This window comes from Lipotes vexillifer, unplaced genomic scaffold (genome assembly GCF_000442215.2).
Source record: "Lipotes vexillifer unplaced genomic scaffold, Lipotes_vexillifer_v1.1 scaffold422, whole genome shotgun sequence".
Lineage (NCBI taxonomy): Eukaryota > Metazoa > Chordata > Mammalia > Artiodactyla > Lipotidae > Lipotes > Lipotes vexillifer.
The window spans coordinates 419,567-444,219 of record NW_006779087.1 but is presented as its reverse complement, the minus strand read 5'-3'; the positions used below and the strand labels follow the sequence as shown (position 1 = coordinate 444,219).

General features: G+C 47.8%; 2 protein-coding genes across 4 annotated transcripts in view; both read left to right on the top strand.

Moving 5' to 3' along the window:
• Nucleotides 1-4,622, top strand: part of KMT2D (lysine methyltransferase 2D) — a 31,872-nt gene extending 27,250 nt beyond the window's left edge. The window contains exons 51-57 of the mRNA XM_007452349.1: nt 1-639; nt 1,506-1,642; nt 1,741-1,871; nt 3,552-3,837; nt 4,081-4,154; nt 4,282-4,390; nt 4,530-4,622. Coding sequence (XP_007452411.1) covers nt 1-639; nt 1,506-1,642; nt 1,741-1,871; nt 3,552-3,837; nt 4,081-4,154; nt 4,282-4,390; nt 4,530-4,622 — 1,469 coding nt within the window. The remainder of the gene's footprint in view (nt 640-1,505; nt 1,643-1,740; nt 1,872-3,551; nt 3,838-4,080; nt 4,155-4,281; nt 4,391-4,529) is intronic.
• A 3,044-nt stretch (nt 4,623-7,666) lies between these two features.
• PRKAG1 (protein kinase AMP-activated non-catalytic subunit gamma 1) lies at nt 7,667-21,788 on the top strand. Of its 3 annotated transcripts, none has more exons than XM_007452250.1 (12): nt 7,667-7,715; nt 11,681-11,729; nt 18,834-18,943; nt 19,143-19,224; nt 19,323-19,381; nt 19,522-19,567; nt 19,670-19,724; nt 19,935-20,061; nt 20,170-20,335; nt 20,494-20,531; nt 20,800-20,946; nt 21,082-21,788. In XM_007452250.1, the coding sequence occupies exons 1-12, from the start codon at nt 7,707-7,709 to the stop codon at nt 21,184-21,186; spliced, it is 993 nt and encodes a 330-aa protein (XP_007452312.1). In that variant the 5' UTR covers nt 7,667-7,706; the 3' UTR covers nt 21,187-21,788. The 3 variants fall into 3 exon arrangements, with proteins under 3 accessions (XP_007452312.1, XP_007452313.1, XP_007452314.1); XM_007452251.1 differs by lacking the exon at nt 7,667-7,715 and adding an exon at nt 10,013-10,039; XM_007452252.1 differs by lacking the exon at nt 7,667-7,715 and having other exon boundaries at nt 11,693-11,729; nt 19,302-19,381; nt 21,082-21,186.
• The last annotated feature ends 2,865 nt before the right edge of the window (nt 21,789-24,653 follow it).

The window sequence follows — 24,653 nt, the reverse complement described above, 5'->3', positions numbered from 1 at the left end:
TGCTGAACCTGGACCTGGACTTGTGGGTGCACCTCAACTGTGCCCTGTGGTCCACAGAGGTATACGAGACCCAGGGTGGGGCACTGATGAACGTGGAGGTTGCCCTGCACCGAGGACTGCTCACCAAGTGCTCCCTGTGCCAGCGCACTGGTGCCACCAGCAGCTGCAATCGCATGCGTTGCCCCAACGTCTACCACTTTGCCTGCGCCATCCGCGCCAAGTGCATGTTCTTCAAGGACAAGACCATGCTGTGTCCGATGCATAAGATCAAGGGGCCCTGCGAGCAGGAGCTAAGCTCTTTTGCTGTCTTCCGACGGGTCTACATTGAGCGAGATGAGGTGAAGCAAATTGCCAGCATCATCCAGCGGGGGGAGCGGCTGCACATGTTCCGTGTGGGGGGCCTTGTGTTCCACGCCATCGGACAGCTGCTGCCCCACCAGATGGCCGACTTCCACAGTGCCACCGCCCTCTATCCCGTGGGCTACGAGGCCACACGCATCTACTGGAGCCTCCGTACTAACAACCGCCGCTGCTGCTATCGCTGCTCCATCGGCGAGAACAACGGGCGGCCGGAGTTTGTGATCAAAGTCATGGAGCAGGGCCTGGAGGACCTGGTCTTCACTGACGCCTCTCCCCAGGGTGAGCACGGGGCCCTTGAAGTGGTAATACGGAATTGGGCAAGTGTCTCCCAGCGTCCCCTTTACGGTGTTGAGAAGAGACCTGCAGGCTCCTCATGAGTGATCTTTCTCCCCCACTTAGGGCAGGCAGAGGTCTCTTGAAGATCTCCAGAGAAAGTGTTTTGACTGCTCAGTCACCTTGAATTCCCTTGTGATTGAGGATATTTTGCTTGTCTGACTACACATATGTCAGCTCCTTTTCCTAACTCAGTGGATCTAAAGGATACAGTTCTGAGACTCCGTCTTCCAGCTCACCCAATCTGATTCTAGCCTTGAGTTCCTTATGGTTGCTTTTCCCTGGATAAAATCTTGATCTTAGTTTCAGTGTTACTGATAAAAGTAACAGTAAGAGTTACATTGTAGTGAGCATGTGCTATGTGCCATCAACTAAGCTGGGTGATTTATATAGGTTGTTTTGTTCACACAAAACCCTGCAAGCTGAGTACTATTATTATGCCAAGTTTTACACATAGAGAAACTGAGTAGTGGAGAGATTTAAGTATTTGCCTTAAGGTCCCATGGCCAGTATTAGAACTTGAACCCAAGTCTTCTCAACTCCAAAACATGCCTGTGCTGGGTATCCTGGGCCCTGGGTTCATGTTTCTGCGTCACAGGTCTCTCTGATGCTCCTCCAGGGTGGGAAGCCTCCTGGCTTGTTGAGGGAGACTGAGATTGGGAGGCCAAGACGGTCTCCTGAAGAACCACACACCCTCTTGACAGCAAGGTGGGCAGGCTACAGAAAATAAATGTAGCTTCAGATGGAGGTTAGGGCTGAGGTCAGTGAGCAGAAGTTGCCTCTGAGGGCTGCTCTCTTTCCTCGCCTCTTAGCTGTGTGGAATCGCATCATTGAGCCTGTGGCTGCCATGAGAAAAGAGGCTGACATGCTGCGGCTCTTCCCTGAGTACCTGAAAGGCGAGGAGCTCTTTGGGCTGACAGTGCACGCCGTGCTGCGCATAGCTGAATCAGTAAGGAAGGGGCCAGGGGTGGGGCCAGGTGGGCATGGGGAAGGTTGGTTCTGCCCCAGAAGTGCTCAGGCTAAAGTGAGCATGACCTGTGCCCACAGCTGCCTGGAGTGGAAAGCTGTCAAAATTATTTATTCCGCTATGGACGCCACCCCCTGATGGAGCTGCCACTCATGATCAACCCCACTGGTTGTGCTCGATCAGAGCCTAAAATCCTCACACACTACAAACGGTGAGCGTGTGGGGGGTTGGTAGGGACCCTCTGGCCAATTACAAGTGTTTGGGGTTACAGATCAGAGTTCCCTTGGAGAGACTGGGCGTTCACTCTAGGCCCCCTGATTAGAGGGTGCGCAGGTATCACTAGGGTATCCCTTTCCTCCCCCAGCCTGCTCAGGTATTCTGGGTTGACCTGCAGTCTAGAGATAGACTTATCTTGGGCACCCTGGGAATGGCCGTTGGGGAGGTTCTGGGTAGACAGTGGTGAAATCATATGAAATGTATAAACGACCCAGTCACCACCTTCCTTTCCTGTTTTGCTTCCAGGGGGCCTGTGATTCTCCCAAACCTCAGACAGACGCCCCCTGAGTGCTAGGTTCGCCTTCCCTTCCCCAGGCTGAGTTGGTGTCAAAAATGAATAATTAGGAATATAATAGGAAAAATAATAAAACCTTACATTTGTATAGCACTTTATACTTTTTTTTTCAAAGCGTTTTCACATCCATTATCTCATTTGATCCTCACAACAACCTTATGAGGTAGGTAGGGCAGGTGGTATGATCCCCATTTTACAGCTGAGAAAACTGAGACCCAGAAAGATTAAGTGACTAGACAAAGGTCACAGCTGGGACCAGAGCCTTATCTCTTGACTTGTGGTCCACTGTTCTTGCTGTGTACCACAGTAGGCTGACCTTGGTCCCTGGGTAGAGGGAGGCAAAATCCACGCTAGGAGGGCTTTCTTGAAGGTCTTCGGTTGCTCCTCAGGCTGTCGTAGAGCGTCAAACTCTACCCCAGCCAGCCCTGGTCCTTGATGCTCTACAACAGTGGTTTTCAAACTGTGTGTGTTCCAGAAAGGCCTGGAACACATAAACTGAGTAGGCAGAACTTGGCCCTCTCCATGCATAACTCCCCCTTCCCCAAATTGGATTCAACCAGAAGAGTTCCGTTTCCATCTAGTTTATGTATGGGAGTTCCGGTAATGTTTTGTTAAAGAAAAAAACAAAAAGATTTCTGCTGTATAAAAAAAGAACCAGTTTGAAAACCACTGCTCTGGGATGGGCAAGAATTTGGCTGGTGCCCTAGGGTGGTGAAAAGGCATCCTCCTAGGCAGCAGTCATTCCCCTGCACTGAGCCATCTGCACAGAGCCCAATGTTACGTCAGAGAAGAGGACAGTCTAAAGAAAGGAAAGGATACTACCTTTTGGCTATGAATTCAGAGCCAATTTTAATTAAAATCCAGCCCAATGTGGTAGACATGGCCCCCATTTTCAGAGCTTCCAATATGAGCAGGAAGTAGGACTGAGATACTTGAACAAATCATGAGCTTAAATTCCAGGCCTGGGCTGCTTGGGGAAGACCTCCCAGAGGTCTTGAGCATGGCCTCGAGTCTGGTTTGGCAGGAGGGTGGTAGAAGGTGGGGAGATGGGAGAGCGGGCTCAGTGTAGGGGAATCAGTGCCCCTTCCCTTCCTCCATGCCCCACCCACCCCATCCTGGGCTTTCTTTGCCACCCAGGCTGTTGGAAGGGTCCCCATAGCTAGTTGCTGCCTCACCAAAGCCGAGACTCAGATGCCTCTACTCCATTCCCAAGGCAGCACATGCCCCTAACTGGAGCGTTGCACATCCCAGGGAGGAAGTGGGTGGCGTGTGCCTGGTCTGGGGGAGAGCTGTCTTGTCATGGACAATATCACCTCCCAGGCCCCACACTCTGAACAGCACCAGCATGTCCAAGGCATATCAGAGCACCTTCACAGGCGAGACCAACACCCCGTACAGCAAGCAGTTTGTGCACTCGAAGTCATCTCAGTACCGGCGGCTCCGCACTGAGTGGAAGAACAATGTATATCTGGCTCGCTCCCGTATCCAGGGCCTGGGGCTCTATGCGGCCAAGGACCTAGAAAAGCACACAATGGTCATTGAGTACATTGGCACCATCATTCGCAATGAGGTGGCCAACCGGCGGGAGAAAATCTATGAGGAGCAGGTATGGGCTGGCAGAGGGGCCATCATGGTGCGTGGTCCACACTTAGCCAAGGGGCAAGGGGCAGGATTGGGGCCAGAGGAGCAGGTGGAAAGCTGTGGGAAGAGGAGGGGAGAGAGAGGCAGGAGAACGGAAGAATAGGAAATGAAGATAAGCCCACTGCCCAAGTCTACTCCTTGATCTCGCCACCGCCGCTGCCATTCTCTGATATTCTTGCCCCTTCCTCTGCAACCTCTGCCTTTCTAGAATCGAGGCATCTACATGTTTCGAATAAACAACGAACATGTCATTGATGCTACGTTGACCGGAGGGCCTGCCAGGTGAGAGAGGGATGAGTAAGAAGGGATTTAAGAGTCCCCGAGGGTGGCATTCTGGGGGTGGGCCAACAGGGAACCAGAATCATCCAACCCAGTTGCTCGGCGTTTCTGACTTTGTCCCACTGCCTAGGTACATTAACCATTCCTGTGCCCCTAACTGTGTGGCGGAAGTTGTGACATTTGACAAGGAGGACAAAATCATCATCATCTCCAGCCGGCGAATCCCCAAAGGAGAGGAGGTAAGAGGAAGCATCCCTCAGCGAGTGACAGAGCAGCTCCCTCTTCTCTGCCATTTGCCGGAAGTCAAAATCCAAGGCCCCTGCCCTCCCCCACTTCCTCTGGGGGACTGGCATTGATTCTGCCCTCTTCTCTTTCCAGCTGACATATGACTATCAGTTTGATTTTGAGGACGATCAGCACAAGATCCCCTGCCACTGTGGAGCCTGGAATTGTCGGAAATGGATGAACTAAGAAGCTTTGAGGCTACCAGGCAGGGGAGTCCCCCACCCCAACCTCTTCCCTGAAAGGGATGAGGGGGAAGAGAGGTAGCAGCCAGAGCCAGGACCCAGGGCTGGGGCTGCCGGCTGACCGGAGCCCCTGGAGCAGGAGGCTGGGGCAGAGGGCCCTAGGCCAAGCCCACCCTGGGCACCAGGGATGACCCTCTTCCCCGCCACTGGCCCCCAGGCTGGCATCTCTGCCCCCAGCTCCAGGAGGGGTCAGACAGAAGCAGCCATTGGGCATCTCAGGTTTGAGGGGGATATGGGCTGGGAACTACCCAGAAGCATCTGGGAGGCAGCAGGGAGGGGGGAGAAGGATGTGTGGCCGGGCCTCACAGCCCTGCTGCTCCCACCGACCTCTCTGGCCCAACTCGAGGCTGCAAAGAGACTTGACTAAGCTTGACAATCCCAAAGGCCGGGTCACACACCTGGCCCTGCCTGCCGGGTCCTGCCCCCCACCCTCACCCCCATCCCCTTCCCTCTCAATCTGTCTCTGTCTCCCTCTTCTCCTCTGTGTTTCTGTCTCTCTATGGGTTGTGTTTCCTTGTTTTCCACTCTGACAAATGCAACATGAACGGGAAAGAGGCGCCCCGCTGCCCAGGAGGGCAAGCCAGGCAAGCCGGGCAAGGAGACCCCGCACCCACACCTACCTCATTTAAGTGTTGGATTTTTTGCTGTTTTGAAATGTGAGACCCTCTCCAAGCCCCCTACTGCCCCAACCCTCTCCCCCACCTCACTGCCCTCTTCTGAGTGGGTGGAAGGGGGGTAGGAGGAAGAAGAAAAAACAACAACAAAAAATCCATCTTTGTTTTTAATTACGGGCATGGGATGGTGGTTGAGACTAATGATGATGAAGATTGGGGATGACTGGCCCCTAGTTGCTCTAGGACTTCCTTCTCCATCTGGACATGGGGGCAGGAGGGGTGTGCTAAACTTAGGACCAGGATATCTCCCTCCGGTTTTCCCAACCCCATCATGAGCCCATTTGCCCTCCAGCCCCTGGATAGGGTGGGTGGGTAGTAGGGTGAGGGCTATCCCTGAGTGGCATGCCCATACCCAGTGAGGCAGGGTGTGGCCCGGAGCTCCCACTTTCCCTCCGTCACCAAACTGCTGCTGGTCTGGTGGGAAGGGGTGGTGATGTGGGGCTGGGGGAGCTTAGTGTCAGCGCGGGGAGGGTGGGGGGTATTTATCTATTTATACATGGGATTGTACATAGTCTTGTGGGGCATGGGGGAGCCGGCTGGAGGTGAGAACCCTCCCCTCTCCCCCCACCCCCGGGGAGAGCAAATGTAAAACTACTAATTTTTGTGCTTTATATATTCTATATAAATATATCTATTTTCTTTTTACAAAACCAGTTTATAAATGGTAGGGGGGCGTGGGGCGGACACATGGAGCTCCCCTTGTGGGGGAGCCCCCTCCATTACCCAACCTACCGCCCTTTTCCTCACCCCCTCCTCCCCACCCCCTGGCTGTGACTGCTGTAAGGGGGGGGTATAGAGGCTGGGCGATTCCCACCCCCTTTTGTATAGTTGGACTATGTTATAACGCACAAAAGTGAGCTGGCCCCAGGGGGAGCCAGAGGGTAATGGGTTCCCCTGCCTCCTCCCTTGTCCTTCCCCTTTCTGCCCAAGCTTGTGCTGCAGTTGAACCTCTTCCTGGGGGTAGGGTTAGGTCAGGGAGTGGGTGAGGCCCCAGACCCCTCTCTGGTAGGGAGCCATGGGGATGAAGATGAAGCTTATATGCAGTTCTCTCCTAGGGGCTGTGGGCAAAGGGCATTTTGTAATTAATATTTTCAAGAATCAAATAAATGTCTGGAGTGTAGGGGTGGGCTTGGTGGTGGTGTATGGGCGGGCCTGCTGGAGGGGGAGCACGGTTGCTGTTGTGATTTTAGGTTTGTTTTTGTTTGTTTTCGAATTGGGGGGTTTGCGGATTGATGGGGGTAGGGAGATTTTTTTTTTTTAAGCTGCTTCCTCAACTGTTTCAAGCTGCAAATGTTTGAGAGAATAACATCCCCTCACCCCCACAGAAACCACTGTAGTTAAATCAGACAGTGGGGAGACTGGGCCGCTGCCCCCAAAGCCATTGGATGTTCCTTTTCCAAGAGCAAAGAAGGTCTAGGCTACAGGGAGGGGGAGATTGGCTCCTGCGAGTCAGGCTCTGGTTGGGGCTTGGGCCCTGGGATTGGGAAAAGGGGATGGGGCAGACTTTGTAAGCATATGCTAGGTATCTGATAGTCCTGTAGAATTTAGTGAAGAAACCTTATACAGTTTTTAATTTTTATATAAACTAACTCAGACCCAAGCTACAAGGTTGGAATTTTGGTTGTTGGTTTTTTTTTTTTTTTTTTTTTTTAAAAGTACCCCGCCTGTATAATCGCATCAGAATTCCCTCTCCCCCGCCCCGCCCTTCCCCGTGCCCCATGTTTGTATTTTGGGTTGGTTTACACTTGCACATATTCAATTTTCAGTTTTTCCCCTTTACGGTCTTCTCCCCTCACCTCCAGGACCCTCCCTCCCCCTTTTTAAAAAATAAATCTGACAAGTGTGAATCCCGTGAAGACTTTATTTTGTGTTGTGTGTATCCTGTACAGCAAGGTTGGTCCTTCGTAACAACGGATGAAATGATTCCCTTTTTTAAAGCGCCCTCTCTTCCTCCGCCCCCAGCGCCCCTGTCCTTGGCATGTTTTGTATCAGCGATCATTCTGAACTGTACATAATTTATGTTGCAAGAGGCAAAGGGCAAGTTTTGGATTTTGCTTCTTCCAAGTTTGTTTTTAAACGACAAATAAAAAAAGAACATTTTAAATACAAGCGGCTCCGTCCCGTCACCCTCGCCGTCGGTGGGATCCGTGAGATGCGGGAGGACCTGGGGGTGGGCGGTTTCGGAGGCCAGGCCACGCCGGAAGGGTCAGCTCCTGGCCTTCCTCCCTTGGCTTGCGTCAGTCCTGACGTAGGCGGAAGTGGCGTCGCGGTACCGGACGTGGGGCGGGACCTTCCCCGCCTCCCGCCCCGGGCAAGCTTCCTAAAGCGAAAGAACCCAGCCGGCGTCTCTCGCGATGGAGGCGGTGAGGAGTGCGGGAGGGCTGCGGGAGGGCGCCGTGGAGCTTGAGAACCCCGTCAGGGAACGGGGAGGCCGGGGCCGGCGCTGGTGCCCAGTAAACGAGGAGCAGGGTGTCTGTCCTATCCCGTGACCCTGCCCCTCCGTTCCTTCGCTGAGTGCATCTCCTAGGACTGGGCCGCGCCCGTGCCTGCCTTCGGTCCGTGGTACTTTTAGCCCGAGCGGGCAGTGACTCCTAGCTCCCTCCTTGTAACCTACGCACGCCTTGGCGATATCGGGCCTCCTTTCCTTTTAGCGCCTCGAGCCCTTCAGAGGTTTGCCTGAGAGAGAAGGGTTGTGAGCCAGCTTTCCTGGGTGAAGCAGGGGGTTCCGAGGGACCCCCGCTTGCAGGTAGCACCTGGTCCCCAGTTGTGTGAGTGTGATTCATGCAGTCCTTGGCAGGAGGGACGTCTGAAAGACTTATACTGCATTGAGGTGTCCAGCGAGGTAACATACCCTTAATGAGACTGAAAAGTGGGGTTTCCCGGAAGGAGGGAATCTTTCAGTGTTAGAGGCCACTGTGTCCCTGATCTAGTTTAGGTCACGCCCTGCTCTGCGATTCTAAGCAGGTGTGTTGGCATAGCTCCTTCTTGGCAGGCACGCATTGACGGATTGTGGCAGGTCCCTGTCATCCTCCCAGAGTTGCTGCAGGTTGCCTACTACCTGTTTGGACCCATCCTCACTCTCAGGAGCCTTTGTCTAGTACTCTGGAACCCTCCCCATTCACTTCCCTCCATGTATCCTTTGTCAGGCAGAGTAACTCTAACTACCTTGGTTTTTATCATCTGCTGCTGTAGTTGTGTGAGGGCTGCAGGTTCACCTTTCTTTGGATCAGTTACATGCCCAGGGTCATTCCCTTACTGTACCCTTTGTTTGCCTGCAGAGAGGTCATGTCCCTAAGGTTATAAAGAAGAAACCAGACCAGAGTGGTAAAATGATTTGCAGCTGGTCACCCAGGCAAGGGAGTAAGTTCCTACAGATTAAGAGAATTTTGAACAAGAATGAAAGTTCTGATTCCATTAAATTCAAAATAACATTATTTTTTACTTACTTACAAATGTATTATGGTTTACAGAGCATTTTAATATAGGTTTTCTAATTTAGCCCTCATACTTTATGTACTGGATTAGGTTTTTGGAATAGAAATAGTTTTGAAAAGAAAAAAAAAAGGGAGTTCCCTGGCGGTCCAGTGGTTAGGACTTAGCCTTTTCACTGCCAGGCCTGGGTTTGATCCCTGGTGGGGGGGGCTAAGATACCGCAGGCCACGTGTCTTGGCCAATTAATCAATTAATTAATTGAATAAAATAAAGAAAAAGGAAAACTCCTGCTTTGAAAATGCTTAGCCTAACTGGAGTGGGGGTGAGGGCAAGTCAGTGACAGCTGTTATTTAAGGTAGACTGTAATAAATGCTAGCATCAAGATGCAGAAAAAGGACCGTGGCAGCATAGAGGAGGGAGAAATTGCTGTCAGCCCACGAGAGGGCATTGCAGGTTGAGAGAACAGTGTGAGCAAGGGCATAGAAACTGGGGCATGTAGAGATTAACTGGGGTGAGCCAGTGGCTTGATGTTGCTGGAGCTTTGGATTTTGGTCACAGTTGGAGAAATGACTGGAAAATGGAAAAGTAGGCTGGGGTCAGGTTGAAGATATTGCATACCACATTAAGTTTGAACTTTGTTTTGTAATAAGAGGACCCATGGAAGATTCATGAGCAAGGTAGTGAGTGTACTTTAGGAAGATTCCTAACAGCTTTCTGTAAATGGATGAAGCTGCTTCAGAAAGTAGTGAGTTCTTGGTTGCTGGAGTTGAAAGTCCCTTCCAAACCTGAGATGCTTGGTGAGAGAACTTGGTGACAGCATGAAAGACAAATTGAAGGGGAAATAGACTTCCTATCCTCTAAACTGGCAGGGAGACCAGCTTAGAGAATGCTGCAGAAGTGGGATGTAAAAGGCTAAGTTAAAGCTGTGAAAGTGGAAAGGAGAGAGATGGCTTTGAGGCATTTCTAACATAACAGCTTAGCTGATAGATGTTAAGGATGAGTTTAGGTCATGCCCTGCTCTGTCATTCTAAGCAGACATGTTGGCATAGCTTGTTCTTGGAGGAATCAAGACCACAGTTCTAGGCATCAGGGAAGACAGCAGTGCAAAAACAAAGGTGGGACCCACAGTAAGAATAATAGGATTGGAGGGACAGATGCTGTTCTGTTTTGTATTGAAGCATTTGAGGAGTCTCTGTGACATCTGTGGTGGTCCAGCAAACAACTGAGAATGTGTATCAGGAGTTTGGAAGAAATTGTGAGTCTGTGTGTCAGGTCTAGGGTGTGTCTCTGAAAATAGTATTTTGCACAAGTCCCCTATGTTATTAAATGTAGAGAGAGTGGACATAATTATCCCACTCCTGTGTGGAGAAACAGGCAGAAAGATAAAGTCATATTCAGTTGTGTCTGACTCTTATGTAGGTATCTGTGTCTCTGTTTAGCTGTATGTCTCTTTTCTCTGTAACTTAATCTTAGGTCTCTCTGTTCATATCAGTGTGTATCATTATCAATTTGAGAGTTAAAAAACAAAACAGTTGAGAGTTATATGCAAACCCCCATGCTACGTGGTATGAGGGAGTGATACAAAGAACTATATGATAGTTCCAGGCTTCCAGGAATTTACAGTCTGTTTGGATAGATAACGAACAAAATAACTGTAGCACAGTGCAGTAAATAAGTATCATACGCTGGGTACAGTAATTTCTACAGAAGTAGCTGTTTCTGTGTCTTTGTATAGATCTTTGTAAGACTGCTTTACTGCTAAACAGACCTCTTTCCCACTTAGAAGTGAGGAGGCTGTTGTTCCCATAGTTTTGCCAAAATGCCAGGCCATGCTGATAGCCTTATGCTGCCCAGACAGAAGAGAGGGAGATTATCCCCTGCCCACACCCTGGCCCATCAGAGGAGGGAAGTTTAGGGCTGTCCTGCCAACTTGACCCTGTTTACCAGCCAACCTCCCAGGTTCAAGCCAAGGCCTTTAACTTCATGTTACTACCAGCAGCTGTGGAGGTAAAGTATGACTTTAAGTTAGTTTGGGGATATTACCCAGACAGAGCAAAATAGAGCCAAAACTGTTGATTCCAGCCGACAAAAATTATCATGATCTCTCCTGGGTTCCTAGATAACAATGAAATTTCCAAATGTTCCCACTTGAGGGAACACAGAGATGGTTCTGAAGGTTTCTCTATATTCAAAGCACTTTCTAATCTCAGACTGTCATGAACAAGGAAACTTGGAAAACCAGCACCCTCTGGGCTCTGGGCTATAGCAGCCTTTGACTCACAAGGGTGCTGAGAGGACTCAGTTCCCTAGTTTCAGAACATTTATCCTTCTTATCTACCCCTCAGTCATTCAAACTTCGACTCTCTCTGGTAGTCAGCTGCTGGGATCCTCCCCAGATGTGGCCCCCTCTCATGGTAAGGAGTACGTCAGTGACTCAGGTGCCCACAACTACGCTTAGTGACTGTTTGGGGGAAAGCAGTATTGTCTCTCTGGCTTCCATATTTTTATAAAATAGGTCTGTGAGAGTCTTGTGGGGCCAACCTTAAGCTCATATTTTCTAGTCTCAGCTTTTAAGACCTAATGTTTCATTAGGCAGGGTAGGATATAAGGGCATGAGCTTTGTAACAGCACAGATCTGTATTCAAATCCCCATTCCACCCTTTGCCAGCCATGCGACCTTGGGCAGGTTGCTTAATATTTCTTGAACCTAAGTTTCCTAATCTGTGAAAATAAGGCTAATAATAGTATTCACCTCAGGGTTATTATAAAGATTAAATGAGATAATATTTCTGAAGGACAAGGAAGTCATTAGTTAACCAGCCCTTTCCCTAATATTGCTAGGCTCAAATGGATGGAGCCTAAGATAGGCTGAATCTTTGTTCCTCTGTCTCTCCAGGTCGCTTCTTCAGATAACTACTCAGCTCTGGAAAATGAGCATCCTCAAGGTAAGTTTACTGAAGAAAGGAAACTGGTATGAAAACCAGTTTCATACCAGTAGCCCAATCCTAATTTGTCTTCAGCAGTGCTTTTGAATTTCTCCCGGAGTCTTCCCTGGGAAGATCAAAGCTGGGCCAGATAATGTGCCAAACCACATAAATCAGGAACAATGATTTGGCAAGATCACCTAGGAATAAATCTTGGGCAGGCAGGGTGAAGATGATTAATATCTTCAGTTGTCATTACCACTTGAGAGAAACTTTTGAGGTATAGGGAAAACTTCCATAGGCAACTCTGGGCTGGCTAACCATGGTTTAGAAGTCCCTGGTAGGGACTTCCCTGGTGCTCCAGTGATTAAGACTCTGTGCTTCCAATGCAGGGGGTGCAGTTTCCATCCCTGGCTGGGGAACTAAGGTCCCACATGCCGTGCGGCCAAAAAAGAAAGAAAGAAAGAATAGTGAATGAATAAATGAGTTGATACTGCAAAAAAAAAAAAAAAAAAAAAAAAAAAGGTCCCTGGTATGTTCTGAGTAGCCCAGAAACAAAGCCACTAGGATTTCATCATACAGCGATCTCACTAAAACCACTGAGTATACACAAGAAATTATAGAAGGGACTTGAAACCCTTAGAACTAATCTAGAAATAGAGGCACTAAACCCTAAAATTCAGGGCACAGGAGAAGGCAATTCCAGCACCTGCCCAAGTACTTGGTTAGAATGGAATGTTCCAACCCTAGGTCATCTAGAAAGAAGCAAAATTTATAGGCATCTCTGGTAAAGAATTTTGCCCAGGAACACTCCTAGTCTTCCTAGGACATGTTTATGGCATTAGGGGTACACACTTTCTCAGAGGACTGAAATATGGGATGAGATCCTAAGACATATTATTAAAGGTCCGTGAGTTCTCCACAAGAATTTTTTAAATGTTCTGTTTTCATGTTGTTGGTATCCAGGAAAGTTAATATAGCCATATTTTGAATTACCTAGATGATTCTTCATAATTGAGTACTGCCCCGTGATATCAGTGCTCATTTTGTGTTTCTGAGTGCATTCACATTAGCACCAACTGAGGCAGGGGTAAGAAACTCAAATTGTCTCCATGGATCAAGCAGTGACGTGAGCTGCGTATGACTACAATAACCTGTAGATCTCGTTGCATCTAAAAGGAGGCAGCAACTATCCAGGTCTGGTCAATTGCTACTATTTGGGAATTCACAACCTACTTTTGTAAGATCTTCTGATTATGAAAAGAAACTGAGAGTTTGGATTTTTATGTAAATCTCCAGATTTTTTTAATTGGGCAACTGATTTAAATTATTTTTAAAATCCTGGGAAAACCAAGTCAAATATGTTTGTAGGCCTGTAGCCTGGAATGATGATATTTAACTATCAGTGTAGCATGTCTTAAACTGGTGTCAAAAGACATGGGAGTCTTCTTGGGAGTCTGTGAGTTTTCAAATTTGAGGAACAATGGTGGCCTTCCAGTTAAAGATGGTGGATTGAATACATGCATCTACTTTCGCTCCTTCACAAAAAGCCCCTAAAACCATGAAGGAATTTTTTTTAAAAAGGTACGAAACCATCAGAATAGGGAGAACAAGAGAGGAGATAATAGCAATGAATTTTTAGAAGCTGGAAAGCAGACAGAAGTGTGGTAACAGACCTGAGAAAACTGAATTATAAACCAGCAGTGAGGAAAGCCCCAAAGCATTGAAGGTCTAAGAAGCAGTCAGATCCCAAGACTCCCTCCCCCACTGAGTGCAGCTGGGAAACTCCCATCCCAACTTTGGCAAAGACTGGAGGTATGGAAAGGGGCGTCGGCCCAGTTGAAGGCCGAGGTACTGTGCTGAAAACAGGAGCATGAAGTGAACTATACTGGATGCTGAGACCCCAGCCCTTTTCCCCCATTCGGTTTTCAGAGGGCTAATAGAAAAGACTTCATCCTCCAAGCACAAAATTGCATGAATAATCCTTCTCTTCAGAATCCCATTGAGGGGAAAGCCCTAAAAATGTAAGTATTGAGTGGTTCCCATCTAAATGGTTCACCATCAACAAGGTTCATTTACAGACATAGAGCTTCTAATCAGCTTTAAAGACTCCACTCTTGGGCTTCCCTGGTGGCGCAGTGGTTGAGAGTCCGCCTGCCAATGCAGGGGACACGGGTTCGTGCCCCAGTCTGGGAAGATCCCACATGCCGCGGAGTGGCTGGGCCCGTGAGCCATGGCTGCTGAGCCTACGCATCTGGAGCCTGTGCTCTGCAACGGGAGAGGCCACAACCGTGAGAGGCCTGCGCAGAGAGGGCCGCGTACCGCAAAAAAAAAAAAGAAAGACTCCACTCTTAAAATATGGTTTGAATCCTCCTTTAAACCAAGGATTACCAGACATCTAAAGAAAGCCTGTAACTTGAAAAAAGTGATCCAAACTGCCCCCCACAAATGGAAAATAACAAACAAACAGGAAAAAAAGCAACAGAAGGGAAAAGTCAATGCATAGAGCAGAGAACTTCAAAAATTAACGTTAATGGACTTCCCTGGTGGCACAGTGATTAAGAATCTGCCTGCCAGTGCAGGGGACACGGGTTCGATCCCTGGTCCGGGAAGATCCCACATGCCGCAGAGCAGATAAGCCCGTGCGCCACAACTATTGAGCCTGCGCTCTAGAGCCTGTGAGCCACAACCACTGAGCCGGCGTGCCACAACTACTGAAGCCCGTGTGTCTAGAGTCCATGCTTTGCAACAAGAGAAGCCACTACAATGAGAAGCCCGTGCACCGTAATGAAGAGTAGCCCTTGCTCACCACAACTAGAGAAAGCCTGCACGCAGCAACAAAGACCCAATGCAGCCAAAAATAAATCAATAAATTTATTAAAAATAAACTTAAAAAATTAACATTAATGCCTACTCAGATAAAGAATATTTACACCATGAAACAGGTATAGGAAGTAATTTTTTTTAAGAAAAGCAGTTTTCAGAAAACCAAAAAGGAGCTCTTGGAAATTAAAAATATAATAGCAAAAATTTTAAACTAAGTAGGAGGTGTGGAAAATCAAGTTGAAGAAATCTCTCATAAAGTAGAATTAAAAATCAAAGAAGTGGACTCACAGACATAGAAAACAAACTTATGGTTACCAAAGGAGAAAGGAGGGGGATAAATTAGGAGTATGGGATTAATAGATATAAACTACTATATATAAAATAGATAAACAACAAAGTCCTACTGTATAGCACAAGGAACTGTATTCAATATCTTATAATAAACTATAAAGGAAAAGAAAAAAAAATCAAAGAAGAGGAAAGTAGGAGAGAAAAGATAACAGTAGTTATTAGTACCTCCTTATCCTCGGGGTATACATTCCAGGACTCCCAGTGGATGCCTGAAACAGCAGGTACTATGAAACCCTGTATATATTATGTTTTTTCCTATACATACGTACATACCTATGAAAGTTTAATTTACAAATTAGGCACAGTAAGAGATTAACAACAGTAACTAATAATAAAATAGAACAGTTATAACATATATTAAGAGTTATGTGAATGGGGTTGGTCGGTCTGTCGGCTTCTAAATATCTTATTGTACAAATTTAATGCCTTTTCCATCTTGACTAAGCCCTTATCACACACTGACCCCATAACTTTTGCAGTTGGAGGTGCGACAGCAAAACTAGCATGAATTCCATTTTCATTCTTCACAGTTTCACAGATAGAAGATTCATTCTTTTTTTTTTATCAGTGAATTGTGTTTATGCTGATTTTTTTTTTTTAATTTAACATTTTCTCTTTATTTATTTATTTTTGGCTGCGTTGGGTCTTCTTTGCTGCATGCAGGCTTTCTCTAGTTGCAGCGAGCGGGGGCTACTCTTCATTGCAGTATGCGGGCTTCTCATTGCGGTGGCTTGTCTTGGTGCTGAGCACAGGCTCTAGGCGTGCGGGCTTCAGTAGTTGCGGTGCATGGGCTCGGTAGTTGTGGCTCACGGGCTGTAGAGCGCAGGCTCAGTAGTTGTGGCACACTGACTTAGTTGCTCTGTGGCATGCGGGATCTTCCCAGACCAGGGATTGAACCCATGTCCCTGCCTTGGCAGGCGGATTCTTAACCACTGCGCCACCAGGGAAGTCCAGAAGGTTCATTTTTTTTTTTTTTTTTTGGCCACACCACATGGCTTGTGGGATCTTAGTTCCCCGACCAGGGAGAGAACCAATGCCCCTGCAGTTTTTTTTTTTGCCGTATGTGGGCCTCTCACTGTTGTGGCCTCTCCCATTGTGGAGCACAGGCTCCGGACGAGCAGGCTCAACGGCCATGGCTCACGGGCCCAGCCGCTCCACAGCATGTGGGATCCTCCCAGACCGGGGCACGAACCCGTATCCCCTGCATCGGCAGGCGGACTCCCAACCACTGCGCCACCAGGGAAGCCCCAGAAGGTTCATTTTTATCATAGATCTCAGCATATGATTTTTTTTTCTTTCCCTTATTAAGTCAAGAACTTTCACCTTTTCACTTATAGGAAGCACTTTGGGGCTTCAGTTTTCCATATCCGAATTGCCAGCATCACTATTCTTGTGCTCTGTGGCCATTATTAAGTAAAATAAGGGTTACTTGAACACAAACACTGTGATACAGCGACAGTCAATCTGATAACTGAGATGGCTGCTAAGTGACTAACGGGCGGGATATGCTGGACAAAGGGACAATTGACGCCCGGGGCTGGAACTGAGCTTAATGGCAAGAGATTTCATCATGTTGCTCAGAATGCCATGCAATTTAAAACTTATGAATTGTTTATTTCTGGAATTTTCCATTTAATATTCAGACTAGGGTTGACCACGGGTAACTGAGACCGTGGAAAGTGAAACCTTGGATAAGGGGGGGACTACTGTATTTTAAAAACAACAACAACAACCAAAACAAACCTTAAAGGGTCAGTTTTTGGAAGTCCAATATCTAAATAATAGGAGTTACAGAAAGAGAAAAATGACAACACAGAGGGAAGGAAACAATCAAGGAAGTAATTCAAGAACATTTCCTGGAACTGAAGAACATTAGTTTTCATGTTGAAAGGACTCATTGAATATTCAGCACAGTGGGTGAAATTGTCCCACCCAGAGCACAATCATCATGAGATTTCAGAACACTGGGAACAAAGAGAAGATCCTGAGTTTCCAAAGAGAAAAAAACAAGTCACACACAAAGAATCAGAATTGCCTGGGACTCTGGACTCTCAACAGCCCCAGAAGCTGGAAGGCAATGAAGCAGTGCCTTCAGTATTCTACAGGAAAATAAATTCCAACCTAGAATTCTATATCCAGCCAAATTATAATTCAAAGATCAGGGTAAAATAAAGATATCTGCAGGCTACAAGGTCTCAAAAAATTTACTTCCCATGCACCCTTTCTCAGGAAGCTACTGGAAGATGTGCTCCACCAAAACAAGGGAGTAATCAAAAAAGATGAAAACATGGGATACAGGACACAGGAGTGCCAGTACAGGAGAGACGTGAAAGGGCTCCCCTGGATGGTGATGAAGGAAGATCTAAGGATGACAGCAGTGCACACCAGGCACACCAGCCCAGATCTGAGCAGGTCAGAAGGCTCCAGAGAGACTTCTTTGGGTAGTTTAAATTCTTAGACTATCTCATGCTTCTGAACTTCTTGAAAGGAGCTTTAAACAATTGGTAAAGAGTTTGGGGATTGAATTAGTTATAAGTATTATGCATAGAGAACTAAGCAAACAAAAAGACAAGACAGTTATTAACTCCAAGGAAAACAAAAAGCTGTGAAAGAAAAAAAAAATTCAGACTTTACTACTTAGCTCTGAATAATGAATATTTAGTCAAAATTATTTAAATACTGATGTAACCAACCTTACGGTTTAACTTCTGGGAGAACGGAGTGATGGGAGGTGCATGTTTATAATGGAGTCCTGGTAGTTAAGAGAATTGAAAATTCTCATCTTCCTTGCATGATAATAGATAATGCCTCTCATCTTCCTTGCATGATAATAGTTAATGCCTAAAAGTGAACAAAAAAAGTAGCAATATAAGCATGTTATTTATAGACATAGAAATAAGTACCAAAATACTCAGCTAAAAGAGGTCTCATCTCTGGGGAGGGGTCGTACAGGGAGGTGGGTGCTAGGGACTGCAGTTTTTCTTAACAAAATTTGTAGAACTGTTTGACTCTTTAAACTGTGTACCTGTATAACTTTGGTGAAAAATTAAAAACGAACAACGGGCATAGGATTTAAGAGCGTGAACTTTGGAATCAGGTAGATCCGTGTTTGAGTCTTTCTTGTTACTAATGGTATGACCTTGAGCAGTTTTTTTGTTTTTTGTTGTTTTTTTTTTGCTGCTTTCCACCTGTTTTCTCAGCTGAAAAATGAGGGCAATATTTATTTGCCTTGCAGATTAAATGGTGTAATATTTTTAAGTACACATAGCATACTGTGTAGCACATTTGGGCTATTATTTTGGGGCTTGCTTCTCCAGTTGAGAGCAAGCAGTTAAAATCAGGGGAATGGAAAGGTAAACTCAGCCAGGGTCTCTCATTTGCCTAGAGTAGGTGGGATGATTTCTGATTCACAGGGTCATCCCAAGATGGACTCTCAGGTTGTTTTGGGCCAGGTTGATTGAGCACTGGGCTTTAACTTAGTGTTGTTCTAAAATGGCCCAACTTGGACCATGACTTTCTCATCTGTGGGTCTTAGAAGAATTTTAAGAAGTTTACTTGGATTTTAAGAAGCTTAATTACATCTTAGTTGAGAAAAGAGAACAAGTGAAAATGTGCTAAATATATGAAAAGGAAAATGAGTTAAAGATGAGAAAAAAAGCTTTTAGACTAGAATAGGTTAGTGAAAGTATTACAGACTTTCTGTTTTAGTCAGCCATCTTTTGGCTAAGGAGCCAATAGATATAGTTCTGCCTGGGGGGTGGGGTTGGATGAAATGGTTTTGAAGGGGTTTATCCAGGTTTTGTAGGAACAATAGGAACAAAACAGAATAGGGGGCCTTATAAAATCATGCTGTAAATATTTGAGCAACTACAATACTTTTATTTTCTGCCTCTTTTGATTGTGAGTTGTTGCATGGAAGGAAGCTACTAACTCTCCCACCCTATGCAGAGACTCCAGAATCCAACAATAGCGTGTATACTTCCTTCATGAAGTCTCATCGCTGCTATGACCTGATTCCCACAAGCTCAAAATTGGTTGTATTTGATACTTCCCTTCAGGTAGGTGAAATCCTCTCTTCCCTTCCCCCTTCCTTGGAGCCTGTGGTTCAGTACCTCTCATCCTACCTCATCCCAAGGGTAATACCCTTGTCCTTCTATGGGGTTAGGCTCATGTTTTCCCCAGCGTACCCAATTCCTATTCTGTTAAAGTCCTGCCCCCTGGGAATTTTCCTCTGTGACTGTTACTCTTTCACTACAGGTGAAGAAAGCTTTCTTTGCTTTGGTGACTAATGGTGTCCGAGCTGCCCCTTTGTGGGATAGTAAGAAGCAAAGTTTTGTGGGTAAGCAGAAGTTGTTGGAACACAGTTTTACTGGCATCTTGTGCTGGGCAGGGAGAGAAGCTTTGAGCAGTGCTGAGGGCTCTTATCTTGGCCTCTAGGCATGCTGACCATCACTGATTTCATCAATATTCTGCACCGCTACTATAAATCAGCCCTGGTAAGGAGCCTTAGCTCAATGACCAAAACCACTTTCCCTGCCCAGAGTCCCTCATTCTCATTTCCTTTCTTCCAAACAAACTACAAGGGGTTAATGAAGCAGGGAGATCAAGTCTCAAGTTCTGTTGCTTCTGCTTTCAGGTACAGATCTATGAGCTGGAAGAACACAAGATAGAAACTTGGAGAGGTATGTAGAGAACTGGGGGTTGTAAAAGGATAGAGGGATGGAAAGTTTCCTGGGAAACAGTTTTTCATGGTGGTATTTTGTGAACCTCCCTTTTCCCTTCAGAGGTGTACCTACAGGACTCCTTTAAACCACTTGTCTGCATTTCTCCTAATGCCAGGTGAGTTCCAGCTAACCATTTGTCCAGAGGGGAAAGAGCCTTGCCATCATCATAGCTAACACACACACACACACACACACATATTTAGGTCTAGTCTGAACACTGCTCCTCTCCCCCAACCACCTGTTTATAAACAAACTCTAAGGAGCTGTTTAACCACCCTCAGGCCCAGCGCTGTGGAACTTATCGTTATCCCCTACCTTCCCACAGCTTGTTTGATGCTGTCTCTTCATTAATTCGAAACAAGATCCACAGGCTGCCAGTTATTGACCCGGAATCAGGCAACACCTTGTACATCCTTACCCACAAGCGCATCCTCAAATTCCTCAAGTTGTTTGTAAGTGCTCCTCAGCCCAGTTTTTACTTCTTACCTACTTGTCGGAGGGGTACCCAAAGGTGGTTTGAGGGGCCTTGAAAAAAATCAAGATGATGGTTATTTCCTCAGATCACTGAGTTCCCCAAGCCAGAGTTCATGTCTAAGTCTCTGGAAGAGCTACAGATTGGCACCTATGCTAACATTGCTATGGTCCGCACTACTACCCCTGTCTACGTGGCTCTGGGCATCTTCGTACAGCACCGAGTCTCAGCCCTGCCAGTGGTGGATGAGAAAGGTGAGAGATTGGGCAAAAGGAGAGGGAGGGCTCCAGGGAAGCCAGGGAGGCTGTGGGAAAATCTGCTGTCCCCTCAGCTCAGCCCGGAGGGTGATTCTGTAGGCAGGGGGAGCCTTGGATGCCAGATCCTCCTTGCTGAGCTGCCTCTGTCCCCCTAGGGCGTGTGGTGGACATCTACTCCAAGTTTGATGTTATCGTGAGTGATTGTGGAGGTGCTGGGAGGCAGGGAAAGGGGTGGGGTGTTGGATGTGGAGAGGGAGAAGAAGAGAGTCTCTTCTGGGACCTGAGGGTTTTAGAAGCTTCCAAGCTTTCAAATCCTATTCGAAAAGGAATTGAATGAGCTGGGTATGGCTTGTGGGCATGGCTGACAGCTACCCTAAATCACTCTGGTGAGGTTGGGTGGGCTCGGAGTTTGCGGGCCGGCTCCCTTGCTTCCCTGCATGAATGTTTCTCTCTCTCCCCAGAATCTGGCAGCAGAAAAGACCTACAACAACCTAGATGTGTCAGTGACCAAAGCCCTGCAACATCGATCGCATCACTTTGAGGGTGTCCTCAAGTGCTACCTGCATGAGACTCTGGAAACTATCATCAACAGGCTGGTAGAAGCAGAGGTAGGGGAGCCAGCAACCCAAAAGGTGCTGGGGGTAGCGGCTTTGGTTTGGCATGGAGGGTAGGGGCTGAAGGGCTCACCTTAACTGAGGCTGGCACTAAACATCCCTTTCTCCCTTCCTTATTGCTCTGTGCAGGTTCACCGACTTGTAGTGGTGGATGAGAATGATGTGGTCAAGGGAATTGTATCACTGTCTGACATCTTGCAGGCCCTGGTGCTCACAGGCGGAGAGAAGCCCTGAGCCGGGGGAAGGGGTCATGCAGCACCAGGGGTTATGCCCCACTCACTGCCTGCCCAAAGCTCTGGGAACCAGAGACAAGAACTTTAGAGAATTGTGACTCTGTTCCCTGCCCGGGAGCCCCCTACCCTTCTACATGGGAGTGAGGGAAGGTGTGGGGGAGGAAGGAGAATGGATTTTTAGCTGTCCTTATCCTCACCCTTGAGGAAAACTTTCAGCCTGGTCCCTACCCAATTAGACATAGCCCCCTTTCTGTGCTTCTCAGGCAAATTCTGATCTCTGAGAGATCCCCAGACCTCACCCAGCCTATGCCTCTATCTCTGTATCTGACTCCACCCTAAGATAATGGACACAACAAAACTCTTCATAAAGATATTTTTATTCATCCTATTTCATGCTGTATGGAGGAGGCTGAGTCCATTTAATGGCATTTCTTCCCATAATGGGAGTGGGGAGGATCATGGGGAGGAGGGCCTTTGGGTTCCTGTGCTGTATGCATATGAAGGGAGATGAGACTCAGGCGGAGGGGGAGGGCAGAGTGGTTAGCTGAGGTTATTGCTTTTTGTGGCAAACCTAATTAAAATGACAGGAGCCTCCTCATGGTATTTCAGTGTTTGATTTTTGTAGTTGATAGACACCACTACTACAGCCTTCCTACTTCATATGGCTGCTTCAGCTCATCATTAATAACAACAGTAATGGCACACACACATATATGTATAAAGCTGTGTGCCAGGCACCATTCTCAGTGCTTTACATATATTACTTCAACTAATCCTCAGAACAATAGTAGATAATATTTCAGTTTTACGGATTTTTTTTTCTTTTAACTGAGGCACAGAGAGGCTAAGTAACTAGCCTAGGGCCACACCGTTAATAAAAAGTAGAGCTAGGATTTGAGCCGAAATAGTCTTGCTTTAGAGCTCATGCACTTCACCACTACACTAGGTTTACTGCCTTTCTAATTCTCTGTTCATAACTATTCCCTGCAGTCTCCTTACCACCTCACTTTCTCCTCTGCCTGGACCATAGCTGGCACCCAAGGAAAATCCCATAACAGACTGAGGATCTCCTTTAGGTAGGCAGAGAGACCTGCCACTATCAACTTTTCTTAGAGAAGGTGGGACTCTTTGGATTTTGCTGAGCTAGCGCTGTCTTTGAACTCACAAATCCCTTTCTTCCAAGGTAGATATGAGCTGGAGAGTGGGGGGTGGGGAGCAGCAGGATTACGGTCACCCCATCAGACCCTTTCCCTGTGCTGAAACCATGTGGACCAAAACAGTAGTCAGCACCGAGCACCGTAAGGACTGGTAGATTGTTGGCTATGAACCAAATTCTGGGTACCGTCTCACCACTGCCTTACAGGTATGATAACCATTTCCTATCCAAGATTTGAAAGAACTTCAGAGTAACTCCTGTGTGTATCCCTACCCACACTGTGCCTAAGAACTCGGATGAACATATAGCCATACCATACTGCTTCCTCCAAACCAGGCTTCTTGATGGAACACAGAGAAGCATCAGGGCACTGGTCAGAGGTCAGCTTTCAGTGCTGCGTCATGGCTTTGGAGAAGCCCCTGCTTCTGCATTCATTCCTTCACAGCTCTCATAGCACATTCCCAGACTTGAGGGAGGGAGGCTTCCAAGTTATTAGAATTAGGGTATGTTTGTGTGGGGGTGGGTGAATGATGGAAAGGACAGATGTCTCCTTATGTCACATTCCATCATGTCTAGGGAGGAGGCAAGGACTTTTAAAGCCTTAGGGCTCTGTTGGGACCTGGGTGGAAGGAAGCACCTTCAGGCAAAGAGACATCGGTGCACCTGGTAGGTGTCAGGTGGGGTCGACTGGATGGGATAGGGGATGTTTGGGTTCTCTCTAAAGGTCCATGTTAGGGAGCAGGAGGCCTGGGTTTTGTTTCTCTGGTTCTCAGTAAGTCAGTCTCTGTCCTAAAACAACCCTCCTGGCTCATCACCTTAAAAGGAAGGGTCTGTGCCTAAGGGCTGCATATACTTTGGTGGAAAAAAAGTTGGGATCTGCGTCTCCCGTTGCCCCCTAAAAACCCAACCAGTCAGTCTCAGAGTCTGAGGATGGAGCAGAAAGAAAGGCAAGGGACAAAATTTGGGAGCCTCAAAGCCTTCTATTCTTACCTGTTCCTCTCAGGAGAGGTGAATTATCCCTTCTTCAGGAACCATTGCCATACACACTCTTTTCTCCCACCTCCCCGCACCCCTCCTCTCCACTGGAACTGCTGCCATGGTTGCCAGGCATGGTTGCTAAGTCTCTGCATGGAAGGGTTGGCGTGGGCTGTGCTGCCACTAACATTACCATGGTGAATCAGGGGACACCTGGTATAGGCTTGGGGGGAGGGATCATGTAGATGTAAGCAACAACCCCCCGGGGGCAGAATGAGCCTAAAAGGTGATGGTCTTGAGCACCACTTCAGGTGGGGGTTGAGTCAGCCAGGCACTGTAGTGGTGATGGAGAGATCTACGCTGGGAAATAGGGGCCACTTTTATCATTTCAGTTGCTAGGGGATTAGTTTTGCCAAGGGAGCACACCATTCCTCCTCTATACCCTCTGAGAGGGTGCAAGTGGGTATGTACCCTAGTCTGTCCTCCATAAAGCTGAGTAGAGCTCAGGCTGAGAACATTATGACCCCCCAAATCCAGGCTTCTGGACTCGGGGAGAGAGCCTGCCTCAGGGAGAGGGCTCCACGGGTGCCCAAGGACAAACATCTTAGAATGAGAGTGTGTGGGCAGCTTCGATGGCTAAGACAGACTCCTGTCCTGCTGCACCAGCAGCCCTGAGCACAGCACTGAGAGGGTAAGGAGTTAAGGGTGTGTGTATTGGGGGGGGGGTGACCCTTTTTGAGCTTGGAGGCAGCTCTCCCCCAGAGTCGCACAAAGGCTGCGTGAAAGCCACCGCCTCCTCCCTCCACCGCGTGGAAGCTGGTTACTCATCTCCTCTCTGCGCCGAACGCCACTGCCGCTAAAAATAACCCCCCCAGCCGTGGGCCAGCCCCTCCTGCACCCCAACCCCATGGAAACCAGCAGAGAGTGGCAGGCGGAGACCTTGAGTTCCATTCCCATCACCTCCCTGTCGGAGAAAACGAAGTCCGAGGCAGGAAGTCAGGGGCAGAACGCTGCTGGTCAGGCACCCTGACAAGCAGGAGAATGAAGGGTTAAAACGGCGGGAAGGTTGAAGAAATGGGGGCGGGGGTGCAGGCGCTGTCAGCTTGGCAAGAATAAGAAATCCCCTGCCCACTCGTGCAGGTCCCATCAGGCTTGGGGGACAAGAGCAGTGGGAAGGGGCGCCCAATCCCGGGCCCCAGGAGGCGGTCGTGCACGTGGGGGAGGTAGCAGCGAGGAGCCGTCCGCGCCTTGTCACATGCGCGCGCACACACACAGACAGGCACACACGTGTGCCTGGGTATATATAGTCCCCAGTCGCTGGGCCCGCCGCTCTGCAG

Excerpts from the sequence above, each read along its gene's own strand:
- PRKAG1 (XM_007452251.1), top strand. The coding sequence starts at position 10,013 with ATGTGTATCAGGAGTTTGGAAGAAATT. Across the intron at positions 19,382-19,521 it reads GCTACTATAAATCAGCCCTG|GTACAGATCTATGAGCTGGA; the intron begins GTAAGGAGCCTT and ends TTCTGCTTTCAG. Across the intron at positions 19,725-19,934 it reads TGCATTTCTCCTAATGCCAG|CTTGTTTGATGCTGTCTCTT; the intron begins GTGAGTTCCAGC and ends ACCTTCCCACAG.